The sequence below is a fragment of the Eutrigla gurnardus genome, assembly GCF_963514095.1.
Source record: "Eutrigla gurnardus genome assembly, chromosome: 21".
Taxonomy (NCBI): domain Eukaryota; kingdom Metazoa; phylum Chordata; class Actinopteri; order Perciformes; family Triglidae; genus Eutrigla; species Eutrigla gurnardus.
In genome coordinates this window covers 15,461,370-15,477,665 of record NC_139932.1, presented here as the reverse complement: position 1 = coordinate 15,477,665, position 16,296 = coordinate 15,461,370, and the positions used below count along the sequence as shown (strand labels likewise).

The window sequence follows — 16,296 nt, the reverse complement described above, 5'->3', positions numbered from 1 at the left end:
GCAGGACATCACACACACACACACGTTGCACCAGTATGAGTGTGTGTGTCTTAAAACAGACCAGCGATTTGCAAAGCTGGTGACACATTCCGCTGAATTAGCCGGGAGGCCCGACTGCAACACGCGGTCAGCTTTTCTTCCTGCGTCGAAATGATCAGAAGTCGGGATTGACTGATGGTAATTGAACCCCACGTCAGTTGCTGCGGGGTTTAGTGGAAATGGATACGGCAAAAAAAGCAGTGATGTTCTTCTCACAATAGATCAGATGTGTTGACATGTGAACGTACGGATGAGAATGGCATTTGTGTGGCATTGCTTACATAGCGGGGATGGAGACCGAAAGGAAGATCAAGGCCCGATTCTCCAAGCGTGACGTAATCCTGATTCATGTCGTGCAAACACGCACGTTAATAATGTTCCTTCTGTCCGAATGTTATGTTTCTGGGGGTTTTGGCTATCAGGGACGGGGAGACGTTGGTCAAGGTGGCTGTTGATGACTGATGAATGTGTAAGAGATCAGCGATTTAATAATATTTGCACCTAATAATTGTCTGTATCAATCACGATACTTCCCGCTGAATGAAACTCATTGACATCATATTTTCCAGTTTTATTATGAGGCACATTTAAATGATTAAATAGGTCAGGTTTAAATGTTGTTTTCTACAGTACTCTATGGGTTCGAGCTCCCGTTCTTTTCCCTCCTAGCTGCTCCTCGATGCCACTCCACCATCATTTATAATCATTTTAACCAACGCTTAATTATGTTAGCCATCTGCCTCACAGTCTGCAGAGCCACAATGCGTTCAGGGGGGGGTCCAGTAAGCATCAATTTTACATCATACTTAGCGTGCATGTTAACACGCAATCTCGAACGCAGCCTTGGCCTACTTACCTACGCGTCCGTAAATGGATCGGCCTCGACAACGAGTTCTTCCTTAAAGATATTTACACTAACTGATGCTGAAAAATAGACTGAAGAGAAGAGTAAACACGGTGATAAACTTAATAAGATTATAAACACACAATACAATAAATACATTACCAAAAAGCGTCGGTAAGCTTAGCATAATCTGGCATTTTAACCTCTGAAACCTCTCCTTGAATGCACATCTAAATAATGAAGTATTATTAGCTTGTTAAAGCTGTTATTTTGCAGTTATGTCACAACTCGTGATGCTTCTGACTTTCCTCGATCGAACCGTCATTGCAAGCCTGAATTTGTATTGTTTTTTAACGGCACGCAACACCCGCATGCAACACCCAATCACACGCACAGACGGTCATTTACTGGGTCAGATGAGGAGGAGGCGGCGGTTGAAGTCGTGCAGGGTTGTTTTTTTTGTTTTTTTAAATCCGCTGATGGTCTCCTCAGAAGAAGCCGGGGGGTGCCTCTGCTAAAAAACAAGAGGTCAAAGGTTGGGAGGGGAGGGTTGGCATGACAACAGACATGGACTTGCCATTGTTGCAGTGATCTGGGTCGGTTGGAAAAGCCGTCTGTGCGTGTGTTTGCACCCGTGGGGGGGCAAACAAGAGAGTTCCTCTGAGTGTGCATGTGTCCGTACAATAGAGATGGAAGCATGAAGGCATTTTTTAAATTCCGGCGTGGCGCGGAGTCTCAAGGACAGTTGACTGCGTCAGCGAGGCGGATCCAAACAGGAAACAGATAAAAGCGTGTGGATGGGTATTCCTCGGAGCGGCGGGAGGTTTTGTCTGAGTTTTTGATGTGGGCTAACGACAGGAAGTGATGTCTCGTTGCAGGAAATGATGCAATTTAGCTGGACACTGGGCAGGATGTCGGCTGTATCACGGTTGTATCTGCCAGGCCACCTGCAGGGATTACATCAGGGTGGAAGAGATGCAGAATACTATTATATTTCTGTTGAAACGTATCATAAACACAATCTCACCATGATAGTTCCATTAAAAAAAAGTATTTTGCCTTGAAAGAAACTGAAATTGATATGGAGTTTGATTCATGGCCTTAGAAATAGTCATCTTAACTCAAGGTCCATGCACTAATAAAGGCTGTGAGGTGCATTTGAAAGAGTAAATGGATACTTAATTTTCAGCTTTTGCTTGCACTGTAAACCAGACTTAAACACAGTGATTATATTGTGGTTGTCACATTTCCTTTCATCCGGGTTGATTTGATGATCTCTGTGAGTACTAACCCTTTTAATTCGGTGCAGAGCGGTGACAGAAAATGTGACTGCATCCCATCAGATCCACTCCAATGAGTCTGCCATCTCATCGCTGAGCGTGATTTCACACGGGAAGCATGAAAACAAGAAGCAACTCGCAGGAATATCCATCAAACTTTATCTTTAAACAGAAATAAAAGCATGAAATGCATTATGAGCGAAACACCAATTAAGCGTGAGCCGCAGCTACGAGGAAACTATAATTAAGTCGCATGTGATCCGTCCATACGCGGCCAAATATAGCATGACTGCAGACGCCACATGCCTGTGTGTTTGCAGCATTTCGCTGCACACAGGCTGGATGTTTGGACAGGTTAATAGCGTTACGCTGGCTAATGATACGGGCTCCGATATTTACGGCGAGGGCGTGTAGCCGGCATTCCCAGACAGGCTTAGCTGGCTCTTATCACCACGCGAGGACCAAAAGTCCTCTTTTTTTTTCTCTTTCTGCCGTTCCTCTGCGCCTCTCACTTACATGGCAGGGCTTTAATCATCAGGAGATAAGTGCAAATGACTTCACAGCATACCTTGAAGTACTTTTTAAAATATGCTGTGTGTGTATGTTTCTGCATACCACTGCTGCTGGCCTGGAAGTCAACCGAGTCAAATAAGGGGCTTCAAGAAGCATCAGTGCTGGCTTGACTTTGACGCCCCCTGTTTGCTGGGATTGGCCTTTAAACACAATTTTTGATCATCATCATTTTTGATAATTAAACTTTTCGTTTTCAGGGATTTTCAACACTTTTTATCCCGCAATAGTGATTTAAAAATGGGGAGACCCATTTTTAAAGCTGCTGCGATCAATAATTTTATATTAACAATGGACCATGTGACTAGGTGAATGAGATTTATTTACCAATTCTGCAACAAAGCTGCAGCATTTAGCAGCTGAAGAGATGAATATTAGACGTGCATCCCTCAGCTGGACTTAAAAACTACTCCGAAGGAATGCTAATGTTGCTCCGCGTCAATATCTCGTAGGTATGTTGTTTATAGCTTGTTTTTGCTGCCCCCAAGTGGCCAAAAAAAGACCCATTTAACGCAGAGTTAAGTGTTTCAGTTGGATTATTTTTACAAGGCCTTTTTTTTTTATTTCATTATTATTATTATACATCTTATTCTAATGTATCCATTAATAACATTACATGCCCATATTCACATAACTTTTTATAGTAGCAGCAGCTCTGAACTGTCATCTCAGTCTATTTTCTGTCTTCATGTTTCATGGGTTTACTGGGTTTGCAGGACAAGCTGATAAGCAGTCAAACACACACACACACACACACACACACACACACACACACACACACACACACAATAATTGCCCTTGAAATAAATGCACCGCCTTTTAAGTAGTATTGAAGTTGCCTCCACGTCGTTGTGTTGCTCTTTTATTGCTCAAAGTCGAGGCTGCCGTGGCTTCCCTGGGTGGCCGACAGGCAGCATGCCTTATAAGGTGTGTGACTGTGTCATGGCAACACACACACACACTTCAGCGGCGGTGCATTAGGGATGTGTGTGGGACTGCGACATCGTGTGTTTCTGCACAAGTCTTTGAGGTGAAGCCCCCCGACGCTCTGTTCCCCGGCGGGTGTGTTTTTAAAGGAAGGGGCCGTGTTATTCTTTGTTCTTCCCAGACCTCAAACACTTAAGGTTATCATCACAATTAAACACACACACTGCAAAATACCAGGAGCTGTTCTTTGACTAATTATGATAAAGTGCGTTTAATGCATTTAATGGCTCATTATCACCACTCTCTTTGTGTCCGTATGGTGCGACTACATGTGGAAGCTGGTTTTTGAGGTTTTCTCATGCTCGCTTCCCTGCCGTTTTTCCTGCTGTAAATTTCACCTGTAGCACATCACAGCGAGATATAAATCTGTCTTTGTCCGAAGGCGGCGGCGATGGCGGCGCGTGAGTTGTGGCCTATTGTGCCGAGGTGTTTTTTGAAGTGGGCAGGAAGGAGGTATGTTTTACTTTGGATGTCGTTATCGACGGCAAATTGTCCGGTAGCAAATTCTGACCGCAGACGGATTTCAGCACCCGTGCCTCAACACACATATATCTGTACATCGATGTGTGTTTAAGCTGGTGGAGGCTGTTTTTATGGCATTTTAAAATGGCATAATAACATTTGAGCACTTTTTAATTAAAAAAATATATCCTGCCTCCCCCAGCTTTAAACCTGCAGACCTCCATATACATGACGACATACATGTTAGAATCATCCAACACACACACATGTAGTGACGTGGCTTGGTTGTGGGCTAACGAGGTGTCTCTTTCTCACGGTGTCTCTCTCCCAGGACGGGGGGGGTCTGGTGGACTCCAGTGGGGTTCTTCGGCTCCCGCTCTATACCGCCTGGCTGGAGCTCTATCAGAAGGAGGTAACCTCTGACCTCTAGCCTACTCCCCCCACTGGTGCTTTTTTTCTCCCCCCCTCTCCCCCCGGGGGGGTCTCACGTAGTCCCTGCTCTGCTTCTAGTCCAGTCTACTGGTCTAACTCTACTGTACATGCTTACCTCAGACATACAGAGGTAACATGGCGTCTAGCACTTGGGTGTAGGCCGGACTATAGAGGAGGCTGTAGAAGATTTTTGGTGTGGTTTTCTGGTTTAATTTGGCCTTAAAAACTCCTTTTCTTCTTCGGTTTCACATGTTGTTGTTCTTTTAAATGAAATGTTTCTCTAGTGGGGTCAGAGGTCAGGGTCTTAGTGGAGCAGGTAGGGAGAGTTTCTTTTTCCCTGTCCACCCGTCTGGGGGAGAAGCTCCTCCACGGCTAAAAATAGACTCGTGATGTACAAGCAGAGGCAGTAACAGCCTTCCATCGCTCATCTGTCGGCTCTCGTTGACTTCCTCCGTTGAGGTGCGTTCAGGTGAACTAAACGTGTCTGAGCGTTTGGCAGCAGCACAGACAGGTAGGCGGCCTCCCGGTGAGCAGCGGTCGTGTTTTACTTGGCAGCAGCCGCCGCGGCAGGCTTGAAGCGTCGATTCTGTCAGGGAGGATTAACAACCGCCAGGGACGACTCTTTGTAATGATGCTCACACACTTTAGTTTAGTTTGAGGGATTTGATTTAAGATTATTTGCTTAAACATCTCTAAGATCCCTAATCTACCTCAGTGGGTGGCGTGTGTGCTGCATCTGACAACATTTTTTGGATGGAAGTAAATATAATCTAGGCATGATATAGCGTACAGCCGACAGTGTTGTCATTTTGTTTTGTAAATTCGTACTTCAGAAAGCCAACCTTTCATCCACCTATCCATAGCTCAAAGCTAACTCACTAAACTGTCCTCCTGTTGCTGTGCGCTAGTTGCAAGTAGCAAGCTAACAACACCTAGCAAGCTAACAGCACCTAGCAAGTTAACTACACCTAGCAAGCTAACAGCACCGAGCAAGTTTACAACACCTTACAATACCTAGCAAGCTAACAGCACCTAGCAAGTTTACAACACCTAGCAAGCTAACAGCACCTAGCAAGCTAACAGCACCTAGCAAGTTTACAACACCTAGCAAGCTAACAGCACCTAGCAAGCTAACAGCACCTAGCAAGTTTACAACACCTAGCAAGCTAACAGCACCTAGCAAGCTAACAGAACCTAGCAAGCTAACAGCACCTAGCAAGCAGACAGCACCTAGCAAGCTAACAGAACCTAGCGCCGTTGAATGGAGGGGCCGTTCCAGTCTAAAGACAGTTAAGATAGTTAGCCTTGAGGTCCACGTTTGAGGTAATGTGATTCATGACTCGTGCGTCTGAAGCGAGAGGAGTTGGTTGAAGCCTTACAGCCTATAAAGACAGAGGAGGAGGAGGAGGTCTAGACTATGTGTCTTCTTCCTCCTCTCGCGTCGGTCCGTCTCCTCATCTTATCTCTCCACACTAATGCGAATCTCTTTATCTCTTCTACGATCTCCGATTAAGTTTTATTGTGCGGAGACTTTTACTGCTAAACATTAGCATCACGCCTTTAATCCCTTTATGTCGTACCCTCTACGAGGCTGTTTAGATAATGGTGAGATGTTCACTGTACACTGTAACTCAGAGGTTTGATTTATTTGCACGTTAGAATTTGTAGGAATGAAAGCGTTTTTCTTCCTCACTGCGATATTTCACCACAACAGAAGAGAATGTGGTTCTTTCACTGTATTTAAATTAAATTTAGTGTGCCATTTTTGGGGAAAACACCCATTTATTTTCTTGCAAAGACTGATGTCTCATTTATTTTTGGAAACAAAGCAAGTAAGCAATGCCTGAGAAAAATGCTTCAGGGACGAATTTTGTTTAAAAAAAAACACACTTAAATGTTCCAAAAAACGCAAAGATTTTGTGATTTAAAATGCAAAACAGAATTCTCCTTGAATCATCAAGACTAAAGTACTTAATCTAAGAGACGGATGAACAAGAAAGAACAAAAATACCAAAAGAGACTGTAAAAAGAATCGGCTTGAACAGTGATGTCAGAGTTCAGCCAGGTGGCTCGTCGACTGGTAAAAGAAAGAGGCCGTTCCAAACAGGATTCAGTTACCTTTACATGAGTTTTTGTGTCTTCCACACATTTGTTCCGCTGCTTGAAAGCTGCGAGTCAACAATGGCCGCTGCCCATCTGTTACACTGACGGATGGAAGTGTGATGGGACGATGAAGACAGCGGTAACATATAGGCTTGAACACGGAACGCCGTGGCCGAGTGTGTAGCGCCTCTGGGAACCGTGTGTGTGTGTGTGTGTGTGTGTGTGTGTCTGTGTGTGTGTGTGTGTGTGTGTGTGTGTGTGTGTGTGTGTGTGAGAATAATTCACACTACTAGGTTTACATAGCCGGAGGGCAGGTGAGGTAATGTGGACATGACAGAGTCTGTTGCTGCCAGAGCGATGGTGGGATACACTAACCTGTGCATGACTGGGCCAAAAATCAACCATGCAAACACACGCACACTCACTCACACACACACACACACACACACACACACACACACACACACACACACACACACACACACACACACACACACACACAGAACTTGTTAGAGAGATACTGATGTTGGGTCAATGCCCATCTTGATTTTGGCCACAGTTTATATAAAAACATGTTTGATATTTTCTTGTGGTTACCTCAATTTATCTAAGAGAAACATAGTAGCACACACACACACACACACACACACACACACACACACACACACACACACACACACACACACACACACACCTTAAGGCATCAGCAGATCGTATTTTCAAATATCCATCAAGTGTGATTTTTTGGGTTGGAGAAACAATGGCCTTTCCTCAGCCGAGCCCAAATAAAATAAAAGACTGTGTGACTATCCTTTCCTTTATTATCAGAATGAACCGCGTGGCCGTCTGCAGCTCCGCTAGCCACTTCCTGCCTCACACACACACACACGCACACACGCACACACACACACAGCTTTCCTATTGCTCAATCAACACACACGCTCAAACACATTCTGCAGACATCCTTCCCATAGTCCCCAAACACACGCACAAACACGCAATCACCACTAAGTATTCCCTCTATCACACCCTCTACACACACACACACACACACACACACACACACACACACACACACACACACATTTCCTGGCCATTAGTTGCTCGTTTTGACAGAGTTTATGGTGTTTTTCTGACTAAACTGCCGACCTGTGTTTTTCAAGGAACTCAATCCGTGCAGCAAGGCTCTTTATCCCGCCGCGGGGCCGGCTGACTTATCATGTCGGCTTTGACAGGCAGACAGCCCGGTGGTAATAGAGGTGTTAGTGTGTGTGTGTGTGTGTGTGTGTGTGTGTGTGTGTGTGTGTGTGTGTGTGTGTGTGTGTGTGTGTGTGTGTGTGTGTGTGTGTGTGCGTGTGTGTAGAACGGGCGTTGTCCTGTTGAGAGTGTTTCTGATTGCAGTATTTTGGCCCGTTATGGCCGTCCGTCCGCTTGCGTCCTCGTCTTTGTGTCCAGCTGTCCGGATCGCCACCTTAAGAAAGAGGGGGGACATTCAACAGCATAGAGTTGGGCAAAGGGTAAATGAGTAGACACTCGTGGGGACCTCCCCCCCTCAAAGTGAAGGCCAAGTGCACTTTAAATCCAGGAGCCTGAAACCATATCCAGTTACACCGCGAACCCACCGCCATGTTCAATTAAGGATCCACTTAAGTCTTTTAAAAGGACATTTATGAAGTTTTAAAGCAAAGATTGAGGGCTTTTAGTAATTGGTACACAAATAAGGAACGGCTTTTAAATAAGAACTGTTAAATACTCTCATTTGTTGGAGCTCAGGGGAAAAAAATGACATGTAAAATCTGTGGATTGCCCCTTTAAGTTAATGTTTTAGCTGCCATTACTTTGATACAGTATCACACATCAGAAATGTGGGTTTTTGAGATTGTTTAAATGGTGTCCAATATGGCCAACATGCCTGTGGTTGGTTGAAGTGGTGTAGCGTGGGAATTGAAGGCGTGATCCCGAAGCAGTCATGTATAACAGCTGCGTTAATGCTCCTTTATCCCCTCAACATTACACAGATACCTTAAATACACGTACAGTGTGTACATGCATGATGAGTTAGCAGCACATGTAGCAGCTGCAGCCCTCGGAGGGTTTATTGCGGGTCCATTATGCACGATATCTGGGTATCTCTCCGTCTCGCTCCCGTGTTTTCGCTTCCTGTCTTTATCCCGCCGTTTTCCTCGCTCGGCTGAACTCGAAAAGAGAAATGAGATTGCGATCGGCAGACCTGCAGAATCCTCTGTGAGGAGAGTCACGGCGTGAGGGGTTTTTCTCTGTCACACAAATTTACCTTTTGTCGCCCCAGAAAATGTCTCATGCCGTTATCGCACTTTCCCTCTCGTTCTCCTTTTTCTCCACTGAGTCATTGTTTCACCCACGTTTGATGGGGTTTTTCCTTTAAAGGAAAAGTTCAACATTTTTGGAGAAGTATCAATCGTGTCTCAGCTCGGAGAGGATGCAAAAACAGTATATCCCAAAGTGTTGCACTGTTCCTTTAAATGTCTCCTTCATCACAGTGCTCACGAGCACCTTGAAAGTCGTTGTTGTGGGAGTTATGAAGCATTTGTCCTTTACTTTTGCAAGTTTCATCAAATCTGGCCTCGGGCGAGATTTACGAGGCATGAGAGGAAACTGAGGAAATGCAGGAAACCTTGTGAGTTATTTTCTCCTCATGATCCGAATTTTAGAGGAATTTAAGGAAGATCCTGAGGGGACATCATCAAATTATATATATTATATATATATATATATATATATTTGTTTAATTTAATTAAATTAAATTAAATGTGTGTATATTTGATTAATCTTTTTATTTGCTTCCTGAAGTTATATTAATTGATTAAAATAAAAATAATATAAAAAAATAAGACAAAACTATTTAAATAATCCATCCTTGTAGCCCTAAATAACATAAAATAATGTGTCAAAAAATATGTAAAACAACAGCAAAAGAAGTATTTTGTGTGTTGATGTTTGCATCTTGGATCAGCGCTGTAACTCAAGGTTGTTTTCATTCTTTATTTCTGTTGATTATTTTCTCGATTAATCGATTCATTGTTTGGTCTATAAAACATCGGAAAATAGTGAAAAATGTCCATCTTTATTCCTCAAAATCCAAGGTGATGTCTTAAAATGTGAGTTTATAAACCGCAAATATTCCGTTTCTATGATACAAAGCAGAGAATTTCCGTACATTTCCACGTTTGAGAGGCAGTGAGTGATGACTTTGAGCTGCCTGAGATCAGAAGAATGAGATTCGGAGTGAAAAGACAGAAAACGGCGGTGGTGTCGGGGCGTGTTGTGCCGTTCAGCCTTCCTGTTTGTCTTCATGGAAAGTCAGACAGTGTTTTTGGTGGAATCAGTGAAAGGGAGTGGTGGCGATAAACTCCCTGTGGGCCGGAAAATATGCTCGGACCGGAGCCCACCTGAGCCAAAATAGAAGACACTGCCCCCGTCTGTTGTGCTTTTAACCCGCCAGTTTCTCTTTTGTCTTTCTCTCCGGCTCTTATTTCTGGTCCACATCCCTATTTCCGTTGCTCTTTCTTTTCCATTTTTCACTTTTCTTTTTTCCTCTTCCTTTGTGTGTTTCTGCCCCTCAGTGTCTCATTACTCTGATCCTATTTACGAAGCAGACAAACACAAGCACATGCCTTCTATGCCCTTCTGTCCACATTCCTTTTGTCAATGAAAAAGCAACAAAATCCTAATATTATTCTTCCTCACTTCCTTTTGTCACATTGAGCTGTTTACTGTAGCCGTGTCACTGTTGTGGTTTAAAAGTCTCTCAAACTGTCAGCCCGAGTGCCTTTATGTAAACACTGTGCTGCGATCAGATCTGGGATCTGTAGTCTCTTTGTTGTGTGTTGTTGTAGTCACCAGATTTACCACACTCCCAGGAGAGATAGCAGAGAGACTTTAGATATGTTAGAAAGTTACAAAAAGAGATATTTAATTGGTGGAAACATGTTTTTTATTGAATTCCCTCAGCTTCCTGTTCCAAGGCCTCTATTGTTAAGGTTTGATATTACAACAAAAAAAACCTAAAGCGATTTGGTGGCCTGATTTTCTAAGCTGATCCACATTTTCTCAGATCCACATTCGTCGGCCCACGGGCCTTGATGGAGGAATTAGCCTACTTTGTAATCATTAGGTGCCAGCTAATGCACACAATGGGCTTTTTGTCGCCGTAAAGCCAACAGAGGCCTCTGTACTTCCACTCCGAGGCGGCTGAAGTCAGACAGACGGTGTTTGTGCGGCTCTGACCCGCGCTGATCGAGCACCGGAGCCCGGCCAACTTTCTCACGTTGAATAAAAAAAATAAATCAAGTATTTAAAGTTTAAAAATCAGTTCAGCCGGGCGAGATTTCCCACGGTTCTCTTTGATTCAATGCTTGCTTGCTATCTATCTATCTATCTATCTATCTATCTATCTATCTATCTATCTATCTATCTATCTATCTATCTATCTATCTATCTATCTATCTATCTATCTATCCATCTGAATAACTGCATGCATCTCTTTTATTTTGTGTCGTTTTCAGCCGAACATCGGGCGTCTGGGAATCCCCCACGGACCCTCTGGAGAAAAGGTGGCCGTGGTCGCCGTGGACGACTGTGACATCTCCATGGCGATTCGCTTCGGGAAGCAGATTGGCAACTACTCCTGCGCCGCTCAAGGCACCCAGACGGGACAGAAGAAGTGAGTCTCTCTTTAAACTATCACACACACACACACACACACACACACACACACACACACACACACACACACACAAACCCGTCAGGCTAATAGGTAAATATGTTGTTCCCTGCGGCTCTCCATCAAACTGCCTTTACAGCAACAGATTACACAACTCTGTCCTCCTCCTTTTGTCTGTTAATCTGAGCGTTCATCCTCGTGGCCTTTCTGCTGTCAGACATCCTCAAAGCTCACCTCAACACCTAAACACACTCACCGTGTCCTCACCGCACCGTAACGAACCTTTATTTTTATAGCGTGAGACTTTTCCTTAATGAGTCTTATAGAGAGCTAACATGCTGGGACTCATTCAGTTTGCAGAGGAGGGAGAGAGAGAGAGGGAGGGAGAGAGAGGGAGGGAGAGAGAGGGAGAGGGAGAGGGAGGGAGGGAGAGAGAGAGGGAGGGAGGGAGGGAGAGAGAGAGGGAGGGAGGGAGAGAGAGAGGGAGGGAGGGAGGGAGGGAGGGAGGGAGGGAGGGAGAGAGGGAGGGAGGGAGAGGTAGAGAGAGAGAGAGAGAGGGAGGGAGAGAGAGAGAAGGAAAAAGGGGGATAGAGAGAGAGGGGGGGTAGAGAGAGAGAGGGAGGGAGGGAGGGAGAGGGGAGGGGGAGAGAGAGAGGGAGGGAGAGGGAGGGAGGGAGAGGGGAGGGGGAGAGAGAGAGGGAGGGAGAGGTAGAGAGGGAGGGAGAGAGAGAGACGGAAAAAGGGGGATAGAGAGAGAGGGGGGGGTAGAGAGGGAGGGAGAGATAGATAGGGACAGAGAAAGGGGGGGAGAGAGAGAGGGAGAGAGAGAGAGGGGGGGTAGAGAGAGGAAGGGAGAGAGAGGGAGAGAGAGAGGGAGGGACAGAGAGAGAGAGAGAGAGAGAGAGGGAGGGAGGGAGAGAGGGGGACAGAGAGAGAGGGGGGGGTAGAGAGGGAGAGATAGATAGGGACAGAGAAAGGGGGGGAGAGAGAGAGAGAGAGGGAGAGAGAGAGAGGGGGGTAGAGAGAGGAAGGGAGAGAGAGAGGGAGGGAGAGAGTGAGAGAGAGGGAGGGAGAGAGGAAGGAAGAGAGAGAGAGAGGGAGAGAGAGGCGGGGGGGTAGAGAAAGGGAGGGAGAGAGAGGGATGGGGGGAGAGAGAGAGAGAGAGGGGGGGTAGAGCGAGGGAGAGAGAGGGGGGGGTAGAGAGAGGGAGAGAGAGAGCGAGGTAGAGAGGGGGACAGAGAAAGGGAGGAGAGAGAGAGGGAGGGAGAACGGGGAGCGAGGGACGGGGAGTAGAAGGAGAGGAAGAGAGAAGGAGAGAGAGGGAGAGAGAAGGAGAGAGAGAGAAATGGAGAGAGAGAAACAGAGGGAGGGAGGGAAAGAGAGAAGGAAATAGGGGGAGAGAGAGAAAGACAGAGAGAGAGAGGGACAGAGAGAGAGAGCTTCAAAGAGGAGTTAATGAGGTTACATTCCTACAGGAACGTGTTGTTCAGGTCACAGAAGCTGAGCGGAGCGGGAACATACAAACATACATCAACGCTGCTGTGGAAGGCCGGAGGGTTTTACTGGATCCACAGTGGCGGAGGGTTTGGAGAGTTTGGAGGGTTTGGAGGGTTTGGAGGGAGGGGAGACCGACAGGAGGCCAATGAAACCAGAACAGTCACTTTGCTTTTAAGACCTTTAGTGCAGTTTTGTGTTCTGTGAGTCGGTGACACATCACTGTTAACTATCTGTTACACTGAACTTTTACACTGCTTTAAATCTTGTTACAACTGTACGGACTGAAGCGTTCACGTCACGACCACCCTGCCCAAACTAAGTATTTTATTTTAAGTAAATAAGTAGTTCCCGATAATGAAAATTCAAGATCAACATGTTGATTTTTCTATATTTTTATCACAAGCTTGTCTAAATAAAAATAAAAACAATGCAATCAGGGTCGATGCCTCACATCAGTCAGAAATCGAGGCATCAACAGGGTGTCACTGTTTTACAATTAACTCACACATCAATAACATGGCTTTTATTCATCGTTTGGATTTCGCTCTGATGTATTTTTGTCTCCTGCAGGTCGTTGGACTTGACGGGACCGCTGTTGCTCGGCGGCGTTCCCAACCTCCCCGAGGACTTCCCGGTCCGGAACCGAGACTTCATGGGCTGCATGAGGAACCTCAGCATCGACAGCAAACCCATCGACATGGCCAGCTACATCGCTAACAACGGCACCGCCGCGGGTTGGACATCCATTTAATACTTCATGCATACAAAGAGCAGCGAGCTAAAAAAAAAAAAAAGCAGACATTGATATGTTCTTTATCCGTCTGATGTCAAGGTTGTCCGGCGAAGAAGAACTTCTGCACGAATGACGTGTGTCAGAACGGAGGAGTGTGTCTCAGCAAGTGGGACACGTACAGCTGCGACTGTCCGACCGGCTACGGGGGAAAGAACTGCGAACAAGGTGACAAAGAAACGCGTCTGTAATTATGTGTTTGTCTTTACATACGCAGTTATACGCAGGCTTGACTCTGAGCAAACACGCCTGCATGTGTGTGTGTGTGTGTGTGTGTGTGTGTGTGTGTGTGTGTGTGTGTGTGTGTGTGTGTGTGTGTCGAGGACGTCCAGGAAATACTCCCCCCCCCCCCCCCCCGACTGAGTCTGACTCATGCAGCCGCCACAAAGGAGATTCACAAGCGTACAGTACAGACACTAAACACGGCCCCGGGTAGGGAGTTAAAGGACCCAAACTCTGACTCACTGATCAGAAACCCAGACAAAGGATGAGAACCGAGCGTGCGTACTGATCCCGTATCGTGTGCTGACCTACATGCAGCACTCCCCGCCAGATAGCGATGGCCTTACACATCCAGTTTCCAACAGTTGTTTTTATTTACACGCCGGCCGTCTCCAGTTCTTCTCAGGGTAAGGAGAGAACTTTGATTTCCTCCTCCAGGGCAAGGTTCCAAACAATGTGCGAAGGTGTGAAATCCCCCCTCCACCCCTCCAGCGGCAGGCACCCCGGTATCCAGTATCCGAACTGGGCCCGGGATCACAGCGAGCGTCTGCTGCTTGTTGACACATTTGGTTTGAGGTTCGTCCACCTTTCGCTGCCACACGAGAAACAAGAGATTTGTTATCGTGGGTTGTTTTTTTTTTTTTAAACGCTGCCAAAATCATCCAGACATGAAAAACACTGGATTCCACTCGAGGGTATCTTGAACCTGATTGGACCGCTTCTTCTAATTCTATCAGATTTCAAATGTGCAGATTTTTTTAAAAAGACGTGGAATGACTTTGAACGCAGATTAAAGGAAAACGGTTGCACCTGTAGCTTGTTATAACATCGTTTTTTATTATTATTATTAGCATATTTTAACGGTATATACACAATATACCCGACAATAATTTGAGAATCATTTATCACAGTTCAAAGGTCGCAAACCATGCTGCAGGAGAACACCAGGTCACGTCGAGAGCACCAGAAATGAATAGAAAAATGAAATACAAACTTGATTTATGTTAATATTAAATCCATTTCTCCCATCTTTCTTCATGTAAATGCATTACATTTCTTCTCCATTTCATATATTTCATTCATTTACGATGAATATAACAGTGTTATGACATCTGGAGTTTGAATCCCTGGACTGGTTCCAAACAAGCTGTTTACAGTCAACCCACCTGGTTAATAGCGTCTAATATTTCTGAGGAAAAGTGTGAACTTGGTGAGACATAATGAGTCCTGGTTTGGATTCTTGGCTGTGAACTCGTTCTCGTCTGGTTTAGGGCTCAAGTCCTCAGACCGGGTCTAAGCGCTACCTTGTCCGCTCCGCCATCCGAGGATTGTCGCGTTTTTTTTTTTTTTTTACAGAACCGTGTGAACTTTGCTCTGATCCAGCTGAATTTAAAGGCCCGAGATTAGCACTTCTTATCAGATTTTTTTTTTTTTTTTGTTGCTCAAGCTCTCAATAAATCGGTGAGAAAAAAAAAATATATATATTTGAATGTTAGAACGCTAAATATGAACCTGATTACAAATAAGACACATTTTATTTGTGAGCATGTTAGCTGTTGTGACTCTGCCTCGTCTTGATAAAGTAAATCAGAAATGAGGAGTGGCTGTTCGGTTTTACGTATGACTCAGCTTTGGTGAAGGAGTCAGACTTAAGCCACTATAGCTACCGGTTACCACGAACAAATATGTGCTTTGTCTCATAATTACAGCTTTTGGGTTGTGTTTTTGTGACTGCTTCTGTTGAAATACGTGCCCTCGGGAACAGAGAACATACAGGCTTTATGCTGTAGATTATACAGCAGGACACACTTCACTGTACGTTGCTGCTGAAAGGTGTGTGTGTGTGTTTCTTGATCTCTCTCTCTCACTATCTACAGCAGCTTATGTAGTGTAGCATGTGTCATGTCTGTAGGGGTTTCTGTGGAGGAATCCGAAAACACAAAGGAGTACTTCCATCAGATGAAATGAAAAACAAAGAAATCATTACAATTTATTCCAAAACCCCTTCATGATTTGAAGCTCTATTGCTTTTATTTGAAAGACACATGTATTTAAAACCTGATTCCTGGTTTAATTCCAAGGGGGGGAAACTGCTACATTCTCATAAAAGTGGTATAAATTCTAGTGTTCCTCAAATTAAAGAGCACATTTCCTACAAACACTCGTGCTTCTCACTCAGCTGTTTCCGCACATCCACCATGTGTTCAATCTCCCCGATATATTTCAAAACAGCGGCTGTAAGTTTATTTCATTTCCCCTAATTTCTCAATAATAATCCCCGATGACTCGGCACTAACAAAGCTCTGCTAATTTGGTGTTAAAAACATTTTCCTGTAAATTCTACACAATGTAAGTCAGGGTTTTTATC

General features: G+C 45.0%; 1 protein-coding gene across 10 annotated transcripts in view; it reads left to right on the top strand.

Annotated features, from left to right (window-relative positions):
- The window catches only part of celsr1a (cadherin EGF LAG seven-pass G-type receptor 1a), a 69,359-nt gene that overhangs the window by 35,745 nt on the left and 17,318 nt on the right, over positions 1-16,296 (top strand). For 7 of the 10 annotated variants that reach the window (XM_084038712.1, XM_084038713.1, XM_084038715.1 and 4 more), the window contains exons 7-10: positions 4,514-4,594; positions 11,262-11,419; positions 13,487-13,650; positions 13,749-13,874. In XM_084038712.1, coding sequence (XP_083894838.1) covers positions 4,514-4,594; positions 11,262-11,419; positions 13,487-13,650; positions 13,749-13,874 — 529 coding nt within the window. The remainder of the gene's footprint in view (positions 1-4,513; positions 4,595-11,261; positions 11,420-13,486; positions 13,651-13,748; positions 13,875-16,296) is intronic. The other 3 variants (XM_084038716.1, XM_084038717.1, XM_084038710.1) reach the window with 1 other exon arrangement.